We start from the raw sequence: 20,654 nt of genomic DNA on the forward strand, positions 1-20,654 counted from the left end.
TGCACATTTTCATTCTAATAATGCACAGCGGCTAATAATGCAACATTATAGACTAATAATGCACATTTCCATTCTAATAATGCACAACGGCTAATAATGCAACATTATAGACTAATAATGCATTGATCACAACCATCCAATTCAAGGATCCAAGGGCTGAGATTAAGAAGGAAATGCACCCTTACTCGCTCCGTCCCAAAACAAAGCGAGTCATATTCCTTTTTAGGACATCTCATTATAAGTGAGTTATTTCTCTTTTTGGCAAAAATCTTCTCTTTATTCTCCACCTACTTTATTCTCTTTCATTCATCTACTTTTTTATCTCATCCTTTACTCTCATCACTTAAACTATTTAATTACCAACTCATTAAATCATAAGACCAAAAGAAGCGTTTCGATTATCTTGGGACGGAGGGAGTATGATATTGTACAGCACACTGGCGCCACTTATGGAGTACGAGGTTTGATTAAAATATAGTAATTCAAAATAAAACATATACATAGTACAATACAGTTTTGTAGAATTAATACCTAGAGGGATAAAAATTCCAAAAAGTAAACATTCAATTGATTTTGCAACATAGATATTTAGCACGAGGAATAGTGATGTGTCGGTATAATTATTCACGAGATTTATGTTCAAATATAAGAATAAGATACTACTAAAGGTTCATAACTTAAATCGGCGGCAGAATTGTCACCACAAAAAATCAAATAGAATGCGTAAGAAGTAAATAAAAATGTAAATACATCAAAGACGAGGTGCAGATGGATACCCTCACTCCATACACAAAAAATAGTCTTATTTTTCTCCTCTCTCTCAAACTTTACTCCGTACACGAAAAATAGTCTTATTTTTCTCCTCTCTCTCAAACTTTACCTATCATTTCTCTCTATCTCTCCTACTTTGCCCACATTTTCTCCTATCTCTTTACTTTATTAATTTCTCACTAAAACCTCTGCCGTCTACAAATGGGACTATTTTTTATGGGCGGATGGAGTATTATATTACGCTCTCCGTCCCTAATAATTTGTCACCATTTGACCCGACACGGATTTTAGAAAATGTAATACTTCCTCCGTCCCACAATAAGAGTCACATTTTGCTATTTTAGTTCGTTCCACAATAAGAGTCACATTTCACTTTTTTACCAATAAATGGTAAATAAATCTCACATTCTAATAACTCACTTCACTCACATTTTATTATAAAATCAATATAAAAAAGTGGGATCTATATTTCACTAACTTTTCCAATCCACTATTTTTTACATTTCTTAAAACTCGTACTCACACCAAATGTGACTCCTATTGTGGGATGAATATAGTGGCACGTGGATCCTACTTTTATAGTTTAGTTTTATAATGTGAATGAGTTAGTTGAATGTGAGATTCACTAAAAAAAATAGTAAAAACAACATATTACAAATTTTTAAGAATGAACGAAAATGGAAATACGTGTCAAATTTAATTTCCTTCTCAAATGCATGTTAATATGTAGTAGTATCACTTAATTATGATCATTCAATTTCGTGATCGACGGCCATAATTAAACCCATTTTTCTGAATAAATAAAGTAATTTTGACATTTTAATAAGATATCATATAATTATTCTCTTCAAAAACCATTATGAAAACTATTTTTTCTTCTACAATAATTAAAATTTTATATTCCACATTGAAAATATAAATAAAAAGTAACTTTGTGAGAATTCTATTTATACCTAATTGTATGATTTAGTATACCAAAAGCTGATAAAAAAAAATATATGTGGCGTAGGAAAAATATTATTTTTTGTGACAATGTGATTTGATGATATTGTGATGCTAAGAAATGATAATATGCTTCTGAAAAAATGATAATGGCACTGATGAAAAATGACACTTTCTCGTCCCGTAATAATGAGATGTTTCTTTTAAATCATTAATTCAAGTTACGTTGTAACCTCATTAATATTGTTTGAGTCTAGCAATAAATTCCTAATGATATTATGCATTTCTAAATTTTGAATCTAGGATAGAACTAATATACACTAACAAATTCACAATGATGTATACCACTCCATATACACGAAAATGATACTATCAAATATTGATTAAATATGAATCATCAATTCCCAAATATATGATCCATATTAATTAGTACTAGTTGTGAGGAAGTCGTACAAGTAAAATTTGGCAGGACTGGCTAAGATAAGAACCCAAATCTTTTGTTAACTGATTTTTCGGATGTATAATTACATCAATTATATGATTAAAATTTGACTGCATTTTATCAATTACCATTTCCTATATGTCGCATCCCATGGCGGGGCCAAATTATCATTTCGATTATATCAACATCAATCCATCATCTATCAATAGTTAACGTGGCTGTCCCTTTAAAATTAAATAGCTTAACGATTAAGTGGGTATTTTCAAGCTAATATTAATAAAACACTTTTCAAGCTAATATTAATTAAAATAATAATAAAAAGCAAATTGTCGTGTAATATAATATAGTAGTAGTATAACTTTTTACTATCCTTAATTCATGAATCCAAATAAATAACGATTACGATGATAATAACATATTTTGGTCTAACTATTTATTTTATTATAAAAATAAGATGTTAGTGGTGTGATACATCATCCAATGTATATTACCTAAATTCTCCACTCCTACGCGTCGCAACATGGAATACAAAAGTGCATTAACAATTATATCTACTTTCAATTGCTCGAGTCTTTTTCAAACAACTAAATGAGCTTTTCTTTTTATAAATATAATATGTCATATTTAAAGCATTATTATAGAGGAAATTTTACTTCCGCTAGATTAACTTGAGTGATTAAATATGAAAAAGTACACTTTATTGATTTAATTATTGAGTTGTATTTCATTCATTTAATGGAGTATTTCTTACATGAAAAAACTAAGTCGGTTTAGAAAAGGAATCAAGAAATCACCACACGTTGCAACTAATCACACATATTAATCCCATTTTAATCAAACTATTAGCGTATCTTAATTTTAAGCTCCAATCTTATCAATGTTATATGAATCAAGGTGGTCACCTAATTTGCTAGCTACCGACCAAATTGATGTTTAATGAAACGGTTATTAACCACCTAACTCCTTGGTGGCATATCAAACAAAAAATGAAAATTCATTTAGATTTATTTTAATTAATATTTCGTTCCAAGTTATTTGAGTGGTAGTATTTCATTTCACGTTTCTTGTGGCATTTCTCTATATGACAAATAATAGTACTACAATATTTAATTTATGCTATTTCACTCTCTCCCCCCTATATTATTATCTTGCCACTTATTTATTACTGTACACAATTTCCTTTTCAAAAAGAAATCTAAATAAAACGGGTGGAGTGAATTTTTAATATATAAAAGTTTGAGGGGTAACATCGTGGAAAAGGAAAACTTCAGAGGCGGTAATGCAAATAATTAAATATAGTATTTTTTTGGATTGAAAAAAGATATTATTAAAAAATAAAAGAAAATACAAAAAAAACGTGGAAGTGCTTTCATCTTCTCTCCATAAATACTCGAAAACATGGTGCAGAACTACCAGAAAGTACCTAACTATTCAATCTCTCTCCTCTCAAATCCACACTTCCTCCATCTTCAATCTCTGCTTTCATCACCGTTGCAATTTCTCTCCGCATTTTTCCTAATTCGCTGAAATTTGTAGCTAAACAGCTCTTCAGATTCCAACAATTTCATCACTTCCGTCATCCACTGCTCTTGACCAAATTCCTTTTTGTTCTCGCTTCTGCTGCTGAAGTCACCTGAGCTGTTGCAGGATTAATAATTAAAATTTTCGATCAATTCCGATAATTCTCATTTTCGCCCCGATCGTCGCAAATTATGGAGTCGAGGAGTAATAGTAGAGGCCAACTCCAAAGAGGTGAAATTTAACACTGTGTGTGTGTGTGTGTGTTTGAGTTAGTTTTTGGCGCCAGATTTGTTTTAGCTGAAACATTGCTAAATCAGTAATTTGTGCATGGAATTTTGATTTTGTATCTGTTTCTTTTACTTTTTTAAGTCTGTTATTCTGAGTTTTTTTTTTTTTTTTGTTCTTTCTAGAATTTTTATGTATGATGTTCATCTTAATTTGCTACTTTAACACTTACTTTTATTGCCGATTTATTAATAAATATAGGTATTCTTTAAAATGAGAAGAAATGAGTGAACTACTATGTTTTTAAGGTTGATTATTGAGCAAAATTTGCTTATTGCAGCTGTTTGCTATTCAAACTCTGGGAGGAAGTCGATGCCATCCGTTATTGTTATAGGTTCCGGTGTTGCCGGCATTGCAGCTGCACGAGCTCTCCATGATGCGGAATTTGAGGTATATCTTAGTAGTATGCATGATGAGGAAAGGATACAAGTCTTGAAACAAGTGAATTTCTGTGTGCAGGTTGTCGTGCTTGAATCGCGTGATAGAATAGGTGGGAGAGTGCACACTGACTATTCTTTTGGTTTCCCACTTGACTTGGGTGCTTCATGGTAATTGTCTCGCTCTTCAACACTACTTTTATTTGTAGGCCTTCTTGAAATAACTCGATAAGTGCCTTCAAGCAACGAGCCATTCTGTATATGTTTCGGAAATGCAAGCTTTGTTTATGATTGTAGAATGCCAAAGATGTCAAAAGCTTTGTCCGTTTTTATAATGGACCGTATTTTAATTGTGTTGTTTGGTGCTTCAACAACTGCAAAACGAGTTAACCCTTTTAGTTTGGTGTTGCTTCTCTCTCCCTCCATACAATATATATTGATTGCTCTAGTAATCCTAATCTTGCTTGCCACCTTCTTTCCTTCTTGTTTCAGGTTACATGGTGTTTGCAAGGAAAATCCGTTGGCCCCTGTTATAGGACGACTGGGTTTGCCACTTTATCGTACTAGTGGGGATAACTCTGTTTTGTATGATCATGATTTAGAGAGGTAATTTTGCAGCTTCGAAAGAATGTGTTTTCTTATTGTTCGTTTTTGCATGTGTGTATACATTTCTTTGATTCAGATAAGTTAATCCACCGATTACTATCTAATATCTTCTCATTTTTCAGTTACGCACTTTTTGACATGGATGGGGAGCAAATTTCCCCGGATCTTGTGTCGAAAGTTGGTGAAGCATTTGAGAGCATCTTGAAAGAGGTATATCTTATTTCTTAGTACATGATAATTGCTAGAGATTTATTTGGACACCTCATTTGCCTATTATATTTCTAATTGTTTCTCAAATTAATTTTCTGTAGACGGAACTCATAAGACAGGAATTCAGTGAGGACATGTCCATAAAGCACGCCATCTCAATTGCTTTCGACAGGAGACCAGATTTAAGGTTGTATAGATGCAGCAACATCCATCCTACACTTCATATAAAAGATACTGCATTAACGCCCCTCTAACGAAGATGCAACTCCGCTGTATTTCAGGTTGGAGGGGCTTGGTCATAAAGTTTTGCAGTGGTACCTATGCAGAATGGAAGGCTGGTTTTCTGCAGATTCTGATACCATATCACTTAGAAGCTGGGATCAGGTTATTTCCTTTTACTGTGGATTTTCTAATGAAAAATATGTTTATTAGTGACGAAGCTAGCTCCATCCTCATATGATTTTCATGGTTGGTAATATTTGCATTTATAGGAAGTGTTACTCCCCGGTGGCCACGGGCTAATGGTGCGAGGATATCGTCCTGTTATTAATACTCTTGCCAAAGGTCTCGACATTCGCTTGGGCCACAGGTAACATGTTTCCTTAATGGACTAGACTAACCCTTTCTTGTGAAGAATACTGATTTCAACCTTTCTTGATGTGAACCTTTTAGAGTGATCAAAGTCGTGAGGCGTTACAACGGAGTAAAGGTGACTGTAGAAGATGGGAGGACCTTTGTAGCGGATGCTGCTGTTGTCACTATTCCTCTTGGTGTTCTGAAATCGAATTGCATCAGTTTTGAGCCGAGACTACCTGAATGGAAGGAAGCAGCCATCAACGACCTAGGAATCGGGATCGAGAACAAGATCATCTTGCACTTTGAGAAGGTGTTTTGGCCTAATGTAGAGTTCTTGGGCGTTGTTGCTGAGACCTCGTACGAGTGCAGTTATTTTCTCAATCTGCACAAGGCCACAGGCCGTGCAGTGCTTGTTTACATGCCCGCAGGCCAGCTTGCCCGTGAGATTGAGAAAATGTCCGACGAGGAAGCTGCAAAGTTTGCCTTCGCACAACTCCAGAAGATCCTTCCAACTGCTGATGCACCGGTTAGTCATATCTCGTGCACATGGTTCTTTGTTTTCTTTTCACCGTGTAATGCTCGTGTTTCGTATATGTGGCTGTAGACGTCTTAAATCCTTTACACGATGTTACTTGTGTGATCTTGCAGATACAGTACCTTGTTTCTCATTGGGGATCCGACAGGAACACGCTGGGATCCTACAGCTACGACAGAGTCGGGAAATCCCACGAGCTCTACGAGCGGCTGAGGATCCCTGTCGACAACCTATTCTTCGCTGGTGAAGCAACGAGCATAGACTATCCGGGGTCGGTCCATGGTGCATACGCCACCGGTCTGATGGCTGCAGAGGACTGCAGGATGCGCGTCTTGGAGAGGTATGGCATGTTGGATCTTTTCCAGCCGGTGATGGGCGAGGACAGCCCGGTTTCTGTCCCGTTGCTCATCTCTCGTATGTAAGAAGTGTGGTGTAGTGGTAGATGTATGGTGGTTGTTGCTTTGTGAACAGTTATGGAAATCAGAAGGTTTCCCAATTGAGTGATCGGAGCAGCAGTCCATGTGTGTGTAATAATGGTTAGAAAGTGTGTATAATGTTGTAAAAGTGTATATGTTGAGTGGATTTGTGACTATTCTGCTATGCTATTATCTATAACTAAAGTGGTTGTGTAGTTAAATCCATCTTCCCAAATTCAAGAAAACGCAACACTCATAAAAGAAACCACAATTACTGATAAAAATTCGTATTGATAAAAAATAAAACATTTAAGGGCATCCACAGCTGCAACAAAATCCAGCCCGGTCTCGTCTCGGAGAGACGAGACGCCCGCGAGACGCCGTTGTGGCTCGCATCTCGTCCCGGGCTCGTCGCTATCCCGTCCCGCGTCCCGTCTCGGCGAGGCAGCTGGCGAGACGGTCTCGCCACGCGCTGGGGCAACGTGGCGCACGGCTGTTGTGCGTGTATCTGACGCAAATTTTAATTTATTTTTTTTTATAAAAAAATCGATTTAAATTTTTTTTTTTTTTTAATTAACGGTAATATTACACCCTTTTTTTCAACGGTAATTTTATTTTTTTTTCTTTTTTCTTATTCTATAAAATACACACTACTCTCTTTCATTCTCCATTCCACACACAAACACTACAAACACCACATCTATTCTTCTCTCAATTCACTTCTCTTTCCCTCTTCAATTTCTTTAAAAATGTCCGGTGATGGAAACTCCAGCGGCTCCGGCGGCTTCGATTTAAACGCGTTTGGCGACTGGGGGGGCATGTACAACTCGCTGGCTCGTTCGTCGACGCCGGGCACCGAAGGCTCGTCGACGCCGGCGCCGTACCAAGCTCCACATTTCGATCTGGATGCATACTATCGTCCCTCCCCCCCTCCGAGGGCAACGCAGGGATTGTCCCAAATTAGGGAGAATTTTCAGGAGGAACACATTCCGGAATACGTTCCGTTCAGCAGCGGTAGAGGCTCCGCCAGCCGCGATACCGAGGACGAAGAGACCCCGGTGGAGGAGGATCTAGGTCGTCATCCATACAGCTCCAAGGAGACGTTGGCTCTATACACCTCTTGGCTCACCGTCTCGTACGATCCCATCGTCGGGAATCAACAAAACAAATTGTGCTTTTGGCAGAAGGTCACCGAGCTTTACAACACAGATTCAAAGCCGAGGGGGAGTCGCCCCCGCACCGTGAAGATGCTCCGCGGTCATTGGGACCGGGTCGACAAAGATGTCAAAAAGTTTTGCGCGGTCTACAGGGGTGAAGCGAAGCATTACCAAAGCGGAGCCAGTGAAGCCGACATTCTGCGAGCGGCGATGCGCGTCTTTAAAGACGACGTCAAAAAAGATTTCAAACATATCGATGTTTGGCAGCTGGTCAGAAACGAAGATCGGTGGGCTGGCGGTGTCCAGTCCTCGAGCTCGAAACGTACGAAGCACACGGGGGTGGCTACTCGTCTAGTGAGGGCGGCGGATCAGGCAACGCCTCACATGAGGCTGGGGACACGCCCACTGAAGCCGGTGGCTCCTCCTCCGGTTCACGACGTCGGCCGCAAGGGACCAAGGCGGCGAAGGCGGCTAGAGGGAGAGGGAAGGGGAAGGGGAAGAGTCGGGGCGAATCGAGCCAGGCGGGCGCGGGCGCGGGCATGGGCTCGAACTTCCCTGTGGTCCGTATACATGCTCTCCACGATGGCTGACACTTCCAAGATGACGCCTACCCAATACGAACATCATGTTCTCGGAATGCAGGCGATGGCAAGGTAACTTGGTCTTCAGCCGGGTGCACCGCCACCGGCTTCAGGGGATGATTCGCCGGCGGAGTAGTTTTTTAAGTGTTTTCAATTTCTAGTATTTTAAATTACGTGTGTTTTTATTTTTTTAGGATTTTAATTATGTGTGTTTTTATTTTTTTAGGATTTTAATTATGTATTTTTTTTTTATTTTTAGGATTTTAAATTGTAATTTTATTTTATTTAATGAAGTGTGTTTTTTATTAATTGGATTTGTTGAAAATAAAAATGAAAAATGAAATTGAATGAATAGTTAAGAGATGAGATGGTTAAGAGATGGATTGATGTGGGTGATATCTCTTAGTTAAGAGATGGAGTGAAAAGTACAATGGGGCCCTTGAATAGTGAAGAGATGAGACGGTTAAGAGACGGATAAGAGACACCGCTGTGGATGCTCTAATGCGGACGAGAGATACTGAATTTCCCTTACTGACAGTACTCTCACTCCTCCCAACATCAGAAAATGAATTTCCCTTTCAAATTTTCAAATAAAACAATTGAAGGCACACACCAAAATCAGCTGAGAGCAAATAAAAATTATCTAGAAAAGAATAGGAGTGAGAAATAAATTCTAAGAAGAAAATATCTGGATCTCCAAAGCAAAACAACCCCCTTCCCTTCAGCTTTTTTCTCTCTACTACATACAGAATGGAGTCTCACCACTTCTCACTATAACCCCTTTGGCTTATCTCTCTCTCTTTCTCTACTCATGTTGCAGGCTGATTCCCGGAGAAGTGGAGCTGATTTTCCACCATCTCAACTATTTCCAAGGCGTAGACTCTGAATTTGAAGCCGCATTCGGAAAAGGGCATTTCGTTTCTCCGCTGGCTCTCATCTCTCATGTCCTTTTATTACACTATATTTCACGATTCGAAGATCGTTAATAGTAGCAGTATTTTTTTTAAGTAGCAGTATTTGATTTATAATGATATAAATCATATGCTAAATATGAAATGATTAATTTGTTTTCTTGATCGAATTTATTATGAATTATTTACTTTTCCAAATTATTTTATTTATTTGCTTTGGTATTTAGCATTTCTTAATCATTTGTTTCTATGTCATATTTAATTTCTATTTTTTCCCCTCGTATGCTTTCGTTATTGTGGATTGAATACAAAATATAAATAGTTTATGTTCTTGATTTACAATAATTTTTACATATTTTCTTTATATTCCTTATTCTTATCTAATTTGTTTTAAATATATTTTCTTATTTTTCAAAAACCCTTTGGCCCGTGCATAGCACGGGTGGTAAAACTAGTTCAAGAAAACGCAACACTCATAAAAGAAACCACAATTACTAAGCTGAAAATAAAACAGAATTTGACGACTCTTTGACTAGTTTCTAACAAGACAGATTTATGGGATAAATATATACTATATCATCACAATAAATTCAGAGAGGTGTCAAATACATCAGACCAAGCTACATACAACAGAATATTACATATATTGCAGGCCTCGACAGAGTCTGAAAAAGTGACAAAATACATCTTGCAAACAATGGTCATACGAAACTTAGAGTCTTACACATAATCCGAGGTCTACTTGAGCTCACGCACCATCATCAGTAGTCGAACAAGCCCACAGAGGGTATCCTGTTGAAGCTACCTCTCGATTCCTTGTGGCTTGTACGGTCATCACAGCTGCTGCCATTGTTGGGAAGCACTTGCGATTGGGACGGATTGGGAAGGTCAAGCCCCTCTTTCCCCATGTGCTGTACTTCGTTAGGAGATAGAATCTTGATGCACGACACGCTATTTACAAACTCCCTGGATTGGACAAAGACACAAGAGACTCGATGAAGATGCTTCAAGTAATTATATGGAGCCTTGTAGTATCTTTATCAAGATGCAGTATAGTTTATAGTTGTGAAATATTCGAGAGAATCGAAAAGAATTCAGAGTTTGAAAGAATTGAAAAGATAAGAGGCAGATACCATATATATGCAATGGTTTAGACTATAAAACAACTACCCCTCCGTCCCATTACAAGGGCTCCAAACTTTTTTGAAGCCCGTCCCGTCCAATTATTAGTGGCTCATTCCAAAAAATAACCTTCTTTAAGAACTAAAGGTGTTGTGTTTGTCAAAATAATATGATGCAGTAGTTGGAGGAAATAAATGCAAGACTGTAGTTAGCTGCTCTTACTGCCAAGGGTCATCGCCGAGGAGAAGAATGTCGTTCTCCCGGTCAACAAATACAAGCTGCCAGCCTGATCTCTGACGGTCATCCAATAAGCCTTCCAGCCCGAATAACTGAGCAAGCTCACTGCGGAGCTCATTGTAGCTGCTGAACTTGGAAATATCGAGCGACCGTCCAAAAGACCCTGTTTTATGAACCTGATAAAAATGTTTTAAATTTGTGTTAAATCTGTGAAAAAGAGTAAGTATCTATAGAACTATATGCCTACCCACCTTCACAAAGGTTCCAGGGGGTGGGTTAGTTTGGTCTGCATTCTCCGAGGCCTGCAAGTAGCCAGACTCGTCTACGCAACTTGAAGAAGTCATCTCTGAGTTACGAGGATAGTCGGTGCCTGCAGCACTCACAAATGCAGGGGTAGCATAAGGCATTGAAAACGATGCGTTCTCATTGCCGGTGTTACTAAAGGAGGATGATAGCCCATTCAGCATCATAGCCGAAGACGAGTCTGTAGTAACTCCGAAAGGGCTTTTGTTATGAGAGTCGGAGGCACCTTGGAGACCCAAGAACTCTCTTTCAGGAAACGGGGGCAACAAAGCTGAGAGGTCGGGGAGCTTGGGACCAGGTGTCACTAACTCATCTGGATGAAGCATTCCAAACTGGGAGACCTTGGGAGGGAGTTGAGGGTCCAATGCTACACGCTTTGACGATGAGGAATGAGAGACTAAGGTGTTGTTGGGTCCATGCCAGTTCACCATGCCTTCATTGGAGAACGGAGTTAAAAGACTCTGAGGCATTGAGGAAGCATTAGATGAAGAGACGTGGCTCCCGATGAGGTCGGAGAAGTTGTGCAGCTGGCTTGTCGAGGCCATTTGCTGCAGAGGCGAGAGCTGGTGTTGAGAGGCTTGCCCCATTCTTGGCCCGTTTTGGATGGTGGTTTTGTTTTGCTGATCTTGCAAGTGTTGATGCATTTGCTGCGACTGCTGAACTCGCTGCTCGTGTTGTTGCAGTTGCTGCTCCTGCTGGTCTTTGAACTGCTGGTGGAGCTCCAACTGCTGATGCAACATTTGAGCCTGAGACATGACGTTCTCTGGGAAGTTCTGAACGAAGGTTTGCTGAGGGTTCGACTGCTGCAGCATTTGATTCTGGATCGGTGAAGCAGAGACGTTTTGCTGGAGCTGCAGGAGCAACTGATTGGGAACTTTAGAGGGGTCTAATGAGAGTGCATCTTGGAAAGAATTACTCGCCATCGAATGGTACATATCAGGTTGTAAACCAAGCATGGAGTTATCAAGCCTCGGCTGCTGCATGAATGGGGACATGCCAAATCTCTGGAAATTGAGCGACTGCATCCCTTGATCTCCGATTCCACCACCACCACGAAGCCATGTCAGTGGAGAATTAAGGCTCATATCACCATCTCCAACACCTGAATAACCAGAGAAGTGAGTAACGAGCAGAGAAACATATAAGGAAACTGCACTTTTCTTAGGTAACCGTTAAAGCTTCTAAAATGAGACCTGGAAAGGAAGGAAGTGCAGACGGCCATGGACGCTTCAATCTGAGGGAGAATGGAGACGGATACATGGGAAAGGTCATGAGGGGTTCGATCTCCCACAAGGATACTCGCGGTTGCCTTTCCCCTGCAGTTGATTCATCCCATCCAACCTAAATAAGAAATGCAGGATATGCTTAAAATAGTAAGAGAAACTTATGCTTGTCAACATTCAGCATTGCGCAAAAGAGGGCCCACTAGAAGTAAATGATACAGCCATTCTTGGAAGTTTTAAGACTGTTTTCAACAGCTGTCAGCGTGCGTGAAACATAATACCGAATTTCATCGAAAGTAGAAGGAAATGTAGAATGACTTATAGAAATTGTGCCATGATCACGCAATGCATAAAGAAAAATAATCGACTTTTGATCAAAATAGAGGGAAAAACCTTCACTGAGCGCCAATGTGAGTTTGGCCAGCGAACGGGATCTATATCACTGACTCCAGTAATCGTGCCCATATACCTGAGTTCAAACATATGTCAGTACCATACGAAGAAGAACGAAAATTCAATAATTGCTGGGTGAATCATGCCTTCTTCATTTTTACATGTACACAACAAACATTTCTCAACATTCTGTTGAAATACAAAGCTCGCCAGGTGAGGGGCTCGTGAAAGGTAATAGCATCTTAAGAGGAAGATAAACTAACTTCAAATCCTACGTCATTCAATCAAGAAAGTTTACCAATTTTGGCATATACGCTATGACTTCAAGAAAAAAGAATGATGTTAAAAGATGTTTTAAAAAGTGTCGGTCGTATGGTGGTCCTCCGCCCAACTCCACAAAAGGGAAAGATCAGAAATCGGCAAACAAAGAGACCTACCTACGAACACTTGATTCCTCTGTTTCAAATAGCATCCGGAAGCGCATCCCAACAGAAACACGTGTATGATACACTGCTTTGGCATACTTCACCAGTGATATGACAAACTCAGTCGGACTTGCCCTAAAATCAGAAAAGACACAGATGTGATGTCACACAGTTACTTAATTGAACCAAATAAAGCAGCATATGTACCTTGGGTTGTAAAAGATAGTGAAACGACTGTTTGTAGCTGCTGCATGAGCAGCTGCAGCTAGAAGACCGATGTGCATGCTATCACTGGACAGAACTGATGATGGCATAACAGTTTGAGGACGTTGAGCACGCCGAATTCCCAAAAGCAATTGATTATTCTCATTCCTAACAGAGAGTTAAGTCCGACATGTGTAAGTTTATGGATAGGAATATCACTAATATCAGTTTTCAAAATTTGTTGCGTACCATATGAAAATAACGGCATCTCCAGCGACAAGCCTCTTTGCACTCACAAACACACTCCATCCGGTGGTAAGGAGATGTCGCTTAGGCTGACCTGTAACCAAAATGTTTTTATTTAACTACTACAACTAAAGAACAAAAAATGCCAGCTTCAGAAAACTGCTAAAACAGATGATATCTTCAAGAACTCACCGCGAAATATGTGCCTAAACTTCCATTCATTTCCATGAAGATCCTTTGCGATCAGTTCTTGACAAGGAGGCGTTAGAGAAAAATCCTGAAGAAATAAAAAGAAAAACATAGCTCACTAATCAAGAATTGCATTAGCGACCATAAAAGTAGGTAATTGTTGGACCTACAAGGGGAGGAAAAACTTTCTCAGCTGCTCGCCGAGGGACAGAGAATCCCCCATGGGTACTGGTGTCACTGGCTGTCAAAGTTTTACAGAAATAATTGGTCGGCTGTTTGTTCGGGGTGCCCAGTTCTGCTGGTAACAAGCATAAGTCTTTTTGCTCTTGCTGATCAAAATGGAAAAAGTGAAAAATCAAATGAGCAACGAAGAATCGAAGGCCACATAAAATTCATAGCTGTAACAAGGAAGTTAATGTGCAGTACAGTGGTCAGTGGTTGCAAAGTCATCTGAGCATATACTTCATCTGTTTCGATATCTGCCTGTGATTTCAACATATCCAAGCATTAACATCGCGTAATTAAATGGATACGACAAAGATCTCAGAAGAAAAGGTGGCTTACATGCATGGTAACATTGTGAAGTTGGCATATTAGCTGTGGCTGCAAGCCTGGATAGCTAGGGATAGCTGAATCCACTTCCTTGTTCGTTGAGGCCGCAACCTATTTACAAATCACCACACATCTAAGGGGCCACCTAACAAACCCTAGAAACTTTGCTAATATCACAACATGCAATTAAGATATAGAGTTTTTTAAGAGAAGCAATTAAGATATAGAGTCGAATAGTCAAGAACGTGCAAAAAACTTTCATTGTAACGAAAATCTAGAAATACTCAAGATTTTTTCAAAGAAGTCAGCGGGATTAACTGGATAACGAAACTAATTTTACGTAGTTTTTCCAATCAATCATGCTTCCAACATGAAATAAAACAATGTGACTTTTAAGATATGTTTAGCTGCAAAAGACTCACTGATTCATATATAACACACACATATACACGTCATAAGAAAGCCAAAGGCGACAACATTCACCTAAGATTTAAACAAACTTTCAATTATTTCCAAGAAAACAACAACAATTACACTATTTTGTAAACTTAAACACACAAATTCTTCATCAAAGTTTACACCCAAGGAGATCTTGCCATAAACAACGATACCTGCTCGCTATGGCCTTGAGGAAAGTAGACGACTCGACTTCCAATTAGAGGAAGAGAGACCAGAGGGCCAGCACAGGCATGCCATAGCTCTGAATTCAAGCATTTTGTCTCTCCTGTCACCCAAAACCAGCAAGAAATGATTTTTATGCAGCAAGAAGTCAATTTTTCCACACCCATATCTTAAATTCTTAAAACAAAACCAGCATTTCCATATAACCACCAAAATCAGAGCTAGACTTGAAAAAAAGCACAAACACACAACTCACCTTCTTCAGTCTGAGCATTAAATCCAGTAGAAGTAGGTGAAGAAGATAACCTCATATTCCTTACAAATTGCAATCTTGCTCAAAACAAAAGGCACTAATTAATTTTCCTGAAATCAAAAGGGATTCATAAAAAAGCAACAATCTTGAAAGATATCCCTCCACCCCACCCCCCACCCCACCCAAAAACCAACTAAAATAGCTGATTCTTCTCATCCAAACCACATATGCACCCCTCCTCCCCCAAGTTTATGCAGCGTGCTTCCCCAAGTTCAAGAAAAGCTCAAAATAAGCAAAGTGGGGGCATGAAATTTCATAAATATCTGCTTAAAAACGAAAAGTTAAAGCAGATCTTGAAGTTGAAACAAACAGCCCTAAAGAGGAACGCAAAAAAAGAACAAGAAGAGGACTGGTCCGAGGAATAAATGAACTAAAGTGAGCAAGTAAAAGCTAAACAAGAAGGAAATGATGAGTAGCTTTTGTGAACCATTGAGATCTCTGTCTCTCTCTCACCCGCTCCCTCTCTCTCTCTCTCTCTCTGAAGCTAAAATCAGCTACAGTCTACAGATCTTTCAGTATTTTTCTCTTTTTCCTTTCATTTTCTTTTCATTTATTACTCCCTATATTCTCAATCGTACACAAGTAAAAACGATGCGGGTAGCCATGGTAAATCCAGAAAAGTACATCAATTATTGCACTCATTTTTTTCTCTTTTTTTTTAAATCTTTTATTACAAAAGTACACAAAATAATTGAAAAAAAAAATCCAAGGTGAATGGGTCTGGAAATAGTATCCAAAATATACAACGAAGGAAAAAATTATTGCAAAATATTAAATCTTGAGTGCTGAATTCTTGAAAAAGTAACCAAAATTCGGACCAAGGAGCAAATAATTGAAAATACAACCTAATGAGAAAATAATTGCAAAAAAAATCCTATGTTTGGCGATAAAAGTTTCTTGAAATGGCAAAGATGTGATTTTTATCACAAGGTATTTAAGGAAAATGGAGTCTTGGATGCCTACTTTTTCATGAAAAGGAAACAATTTTAATGACAGATGATTGAATAAACTTTTGCAAGTTGCAACACTACAAAACTAATAAATTTTGTTAGGATAATAATGTAAAAGAAAAGCCCTCAGCATCTAGTTAAATTTAATGTACATTAATAAATACATACACCGGTGGATTTAGAGGAGGCTAATCCCAGAGTCGAGCTATAAAATGGTGTTTTTTCGATTCTAAAAGTATATTTATTTGTAATATAAGTCGTATAAGATTTTATAATGTAGAGAAACTCTTATATACATTAATCTTTCTTACATTATTTTATTTTACATTAATTTTTCTTATATTACTTTCTTCTATTTTAATTACTCCATTTATTATTCTCTTTGTTCCATAAGAATATACACGTTTAGTTGGACACGAATTTTAATGCACAATTGATAAAATAAGAGAGAATATTTTGGTTTGTTTGAGATTTGTACTCTCTTCTCACCTTACAAATGTGAGGAATACCACTGAACTATTGTGTCGTGGTATAAATAAATCGAAAGTAAGAGAAAAGTAATTGAAGTATTGTTAGTAAAGAATGAGTCTCAACTCATTAGAGAAAAAAAGTTTCCAAATTTAGAAAATGCATATTCTTGTATGACAAACTAAAAAGGAAATAGTGCATATTCTTGTGGGATGTAGACAAAAAAAAAAGGAAACAACTCAACTACCTTGCGATGGAGGGAGTACTTTTCAGGGACGGGAAAAATAATTAGGTTAGTGTTATAAGATATGTAAGGGCACCCTTAGTGGTTAGTGCTATAAAGCGTTTCATATCATATCATTGTATGTATGGTGTCAGGATGACTGTTGGGGTTCGTTTGATGCCCATGATATAGCCAGAAAAAGGGTTATCTTTGGTCAACATCAAGTGTTTGATACCTATGAACAGTTTCTAAGCGGCCCGCGAAAATGGGCAAAGCCCAAGTATCTATTCCACCCTACGACTGTTAACTTTTCGGGCACTCACCCTCCGAATATAATCTGCCTCGCTCTTTGTGTTAAGAAAATGATTTTGTTTCCATCATTACCCTCCAATCCATCAATATCACCTGCATTCCAATTTCCACAGCCACGACTTTCTCTCACACTTCTTTTCAATTTGAATATGACGATTTAATTGGTATTTCATAGATGAAGGTATGCTTGCGAAATATACTGCTGGTGGTGGACAAATGTTCTTGCCGACCTTGGGATTGCCGGATCTGAGTCGTCGGCGTTGCAGCCGGCAAACTGTAAAAATTTATTGGATCTGAAAGCTAGATGACGAGTTATGCCACCAATTTCATCCTCTCGTATCTGGTTGATTTCACCATCTACCCCTTTTTCCCAAAAATTTACTCTTTGATGTATGTGCACCCGAAGGTGTGAACAAGTTCTTTTTTTTCTTTTTTTTTTTTTTTGCTTCAAGCTCTAATTGCGTTGATTTTGTTTGATTTAACTTGTTCCTAAGTGACAATAGTTGAGCTCATTCATTAAAATTATAGTCATGCGTTGGGCATTTTGATTGTTTTAGCAAAGAATTTGTGTTTTCATTGTTAAATCCCACGAGTTTTAAATATATGTGGACATTTCATCTCTCATAAAATTTCTTGGAATGATTTTTATTTTGATTGTTAAATCCCGGGAGTTTTAGAAAGAATTGGAATTTCTCATAAAATTTCTTGGAGTAGTGCAAAAAATCTATAACATTTCTGAGAAGTTTCGATCCGTCTGTAGGAAACGACTATGGTAATTTCAAACTGTGAAGCACATAACTATTAAATCTGTCTCACTTGCAACAAACCTTGATCGGAAAAACCCAAACCGAAGTTATGTGATGCAGGGGTAAAAATGTTACAGAGCTATTAAATCTCTCTCAATTGCTAAAATATTGAATAACAAATACTCCCTCCGTCCCAGATAATTCGACCCAATATTCCATTTCGGACCGTCCCACATAATTTGTCTCACTTCACTTTTACCATTTTTGGTAGTGGACCTCATATTCCACTAACTCATTCCTACTCACATTTTATTATAAAACTAGAGGGAACATCTTTTTTGGTCCACGAACTTTGCTAAAGTATCATTTCAGGTCCGTGAACTTTGAAAATATCATTTCAGGTCCATCAACTATGGGTTAATATCATTTGAAGTACTTTTTAACTATTTCCAAGTTTTTTTGGACAAAAATACCCTTGATACCTTAAAGGGTATATATTTTTAATAAACTTATCCTATACTCATATTTTTTATAAATATTTTTACTATATATTTTTGATGAATTTTTAAAATATAATTTGACCTTCAATATTATCACTTAATTTTGTAATTAAGTGACATGCAAGAAAAGATCCTTATTAAATTTTTTATTATTAAAGAAAAATTCTTTATTCAATTTTAAAATTCTTTAATATAAAAATTGAAGAAGCAATTTTACTTGTCAAATAATTAAGTGATAATATTGAAGGTCAAATTATATTTAGAAAATTCGTCAAAAATATATTGTAAAGATATTTATAAAAAATATGAGTATATGATAAGTTTATTAAAAATATATATCCTTTAAGGTATCGAGGGTATTTTCGTCCAGAAAAACTTAGAAATAGTAAAAAAGTACTTCAAATGATATTAACTCATAGTTGATGGACCTGAAATGATATTTTCAAAGTTTACGGACCTAAAATGATACTTTGGCAAAGTTCGATGGACTAAAAAAGATGTTCCCTCATAAAACTAATACTTTAAAAGTAGGACCCACATCCCACCAACTTTTTCAACTCATTTTCTATTACATTTGTTAAAACCCGTGTCGGGTCAAAGTGTCCCGAATTATTTGGGACAGAGGGAGTAAATAATATGCTCCAGCATTTCACAAGAATCAAACACGGTTAAAACTGTACAATTACGATAAATTTCTTGGTCAAAGTCGGTCTTATTTTCTTGACACCCCTTTTCCATTCAGTACTATCAAACATACCCTTGGTATACATGAATGCCCAAAATCTCCCTTCATGGGCTAGGTGTGTTTCATCCTAAAAATTTCAATCGCGAATAACTTAAATACTAGGATTAGTCTTGCTAAAGTATTTTGCTAAGCGTTTGTGGTGTGAGATCACAACATGCTAAATTTTTAATATAAATGGTGGGTTGTAAGCTTGGATTTTGCAATGTTGAATTGACTGACTTTTATATACATTGAGTCGTTAAAATGGCTTTTTTAATTTGATATTTTGATAATTTTCTAGATAGGTCCCAGTGAGTCGCTGGGACGACATCAGAATCTGGAACAGGCTAGCGAGTCACCGAGTTTCAACCCAGTGACTCGCGGCGGACGAGTTCGACTTGTTTTTAGATTTCTACCTATAAAGGGGCTCCAAACACAATTCCAAACAAACACTTTCAAGCCCAAGCATCGTATCTTTATCCCAGAGCAAGAGGTATGCGTCTCGAAAGACTTTGGTCACCAAGTTGAATATTTTCACCAGTCCAACTCTTCTCCGTGACCTTCATTCTTTTTGAAACACATGAACAACAAAATAGGTAATATGTTTAATTAATTGAATCAAGGCAAAGACTAGTACGTGGATCCGAAAGCTCGGCTTTTCTCCATATTTTATCAAAACTCAATTTTTCTTTCGCTTGTTTACTACATTGCAAAAGATTTATATTGCTTATATTACATAAATGAACAAAAGATCAATGCAACAAAATTATTTCTTCTCATAAAAGATTCAAAGTGAACATGAAGTTTTACATATATTTTCTCTGTCCACAAAAAATAGACAAGTTTTATCATTTTAAGTCATCTACCAAAATTAGACTAATTCTGAAAATGGAAAGTTCTAAACCAATATCAACCATGCACACCATTCTAAATTTGGACCCGTTAATCAACTAACACTACTTCCACCACATTTTCTCTCCCCCTCTCTTACTTTAACAATTGCACATTAAAACTCGTGCCATTTACAACTTTGTCTATTTTTATGGACGGAGAGAGTATAAACACTCGAAATATGCTTTTTAGTATACTAACTCCAACAATCTCCAACTTTATACCTAAAACATGCTTTCAAGTATATAGAGCTGCAAAAATCTGTCACTTATACTCAAAGCATGTTTTCACGCATAAAGGATGTATTGGTCCTTAATGCATCTAATGCTCAATCCTTCCATGTGACATTCAAACGTGTTGGTGGGTTTGTCATGATGTCTTCTTATGCAAAATTTTGATCATTTGAATCTCTCCCCTATGCAAAATATCCCTTATATTTATAACATACTCCCTCCGTCCCATAAAAATATGGGCAATGAGTATGGCACGAGAATTAAGACAAAATTGTTAAAGTAAGAGAGATGAGGAGAATGGTAGTTAAAATAGTATAAATTGATATAACTTTCCAAAAATGAAATGCACATATTTTTGTGGGATGGACGAAATGGAAAGTACACATATTTTTATGGACGGAGGGAGTAGTATACTTCATCTCTGTGAGTCTGTTGCTCATGGTTCCATT

At 37.5% G+C, this 20,654-nt stretch overlaps 2 protein-coding genes across 2 annotated transcripts; one reads left to right on the plus strand and one right to left on the minus strand.

Annotated features, from left to right (window-relative positions):
- The first annotated feature begins 3,560 nt into the window (after positions 1 to 3,560).
- On the plus strand, positions 3,561 to 6,865 carry LOC125211044 (polyamine oxidase 2-like). Its single transcript, XM_048110723.1, has 10 exons — positions 3,561 to 3,907; positions 4,242 to 4,351; positions 4,421 to 4,509; positions 4,831 to 4,944; positions 5,067 to 5,154; positions 5,256 to 5,341; positions 5,436 to 5,538; positions 5,646 to 5,743; positions 5,827 to 6,256; positions 6,379 to 6,865. Exons 1-10 carry the CDS (start codon positions 3,868 to 3,870, stop codon positions 6,685 to 6,687), a joined length of 1,467 nt encoding a protein of 488 aa, XP_047966680.1. The 5' UTR covers positions 3,561 to 3,867; the 3' UTR covers positions 6,688 to 6,865.
- A 3,017-nt stretch (positions 6,866 to 9,882) lies between these two features.
- Positions 9,883 to 15,278, minus strand: LOC125213506 (auxin response factor 17-like). The gene is made up of 14 exons (XM_048114094.1): positions 15,102 to 15,278; positions 14,836 to 14,948; positions 14,237 to 14,335; positions 14,099 to 14,155; positions 13,843 to 14,001; positions 13,676 to 13,760; positions 13,487 to 13,577; positions 13,241 to 13,405; positions 13,046 to 13,168; positions 12,609 to 12,684; positions 12,186 to 12,333; positions 10,941 to 12,094; positions 10,675 to 10,865; positions 9,883 to 10,296 (listed from the first exon to the last, which is right to left on the minus strand). Exons 1-14 carry the CDS (start codon positions 15,154 to 15,156, stop codon positions 10,092 to 10,094), a joined length of 2,721 nt encoding a protein of 906 aa, XP_047970051.1. The 5' UTR covers positions 15,157 to 15,278; the 3' UTR covers positions 9,883 to 10,091.
- Positions 15,279 to 20,654: the final 5,376 nt, after the last annotated feature.

Source organism: Salvia hispanica, chromosome 3 (assembly GCF_023119035.1).
Source record: "Salvia hispanica cultivar TCC Black 2014 chromosome 3, UniMelb_Shisp_WGS_1.0, whole genome shotgun sequence".
In the NCBI taxonomy this organism is placed as follows: domain Eukaryota; kingdom Viridiplantae; phylum Streptophyta; class Magnoliopsida; order Lamiales; family Lamiaceae; genus Salvia; species Salvia hispanica.

What these genes read in the sequence shown, in the direction of transcription:
- LOC125213506 (XM_048114094.1), bottom strand. Translation starts at nt 15,156, where the DNA reads ATGAGGTTATCTTCTTCACCTACTTCTACTGGATTTAATGCTCAGACT. An exon ending in GATGCCGTTATTTTCATATG is followed by an intron (nt 13,406 to 13,486) that starts GTACGCAACAAA and finishes ACTCTCTGTTAG; the next exon opens with GAATGAGAATAATCAATTGC. An exon ending in ACTATCTTTTACAACCCAAG is followed by an intron (nt 13,169 to 13,240) that starts GTACATATGCTG and finishes TTCTGATTTTAG; the next exon opens with GGCAAGTCCGACTGAGTTTG.
- LOC125211044 (XM_048110723.1), top strand. Translation starts at nt 3,868, where the DNA reads ATGGAGTCGAGGAGTAATAGTAGAGGCCAACTCCAAAGAG. An exon ending in CTTGACTTGGGTGCTTCATG is followed by an intron (nt 4,510 to 4,830) that starts GTAATTGTCTCG and finishes TTCTTGTTTCAG; the next exon opens with GTTACATGGTGTTTGCAAGG. An exon ending in TTGAGAGCATCTTGAAAGAG is followed by an intron (nt 5,155 to 5,255) that starts GTATATCTTATT and finishes AATTTTCTGTAG; the next exon opens with ACGGAACTCATAAGACAGGA.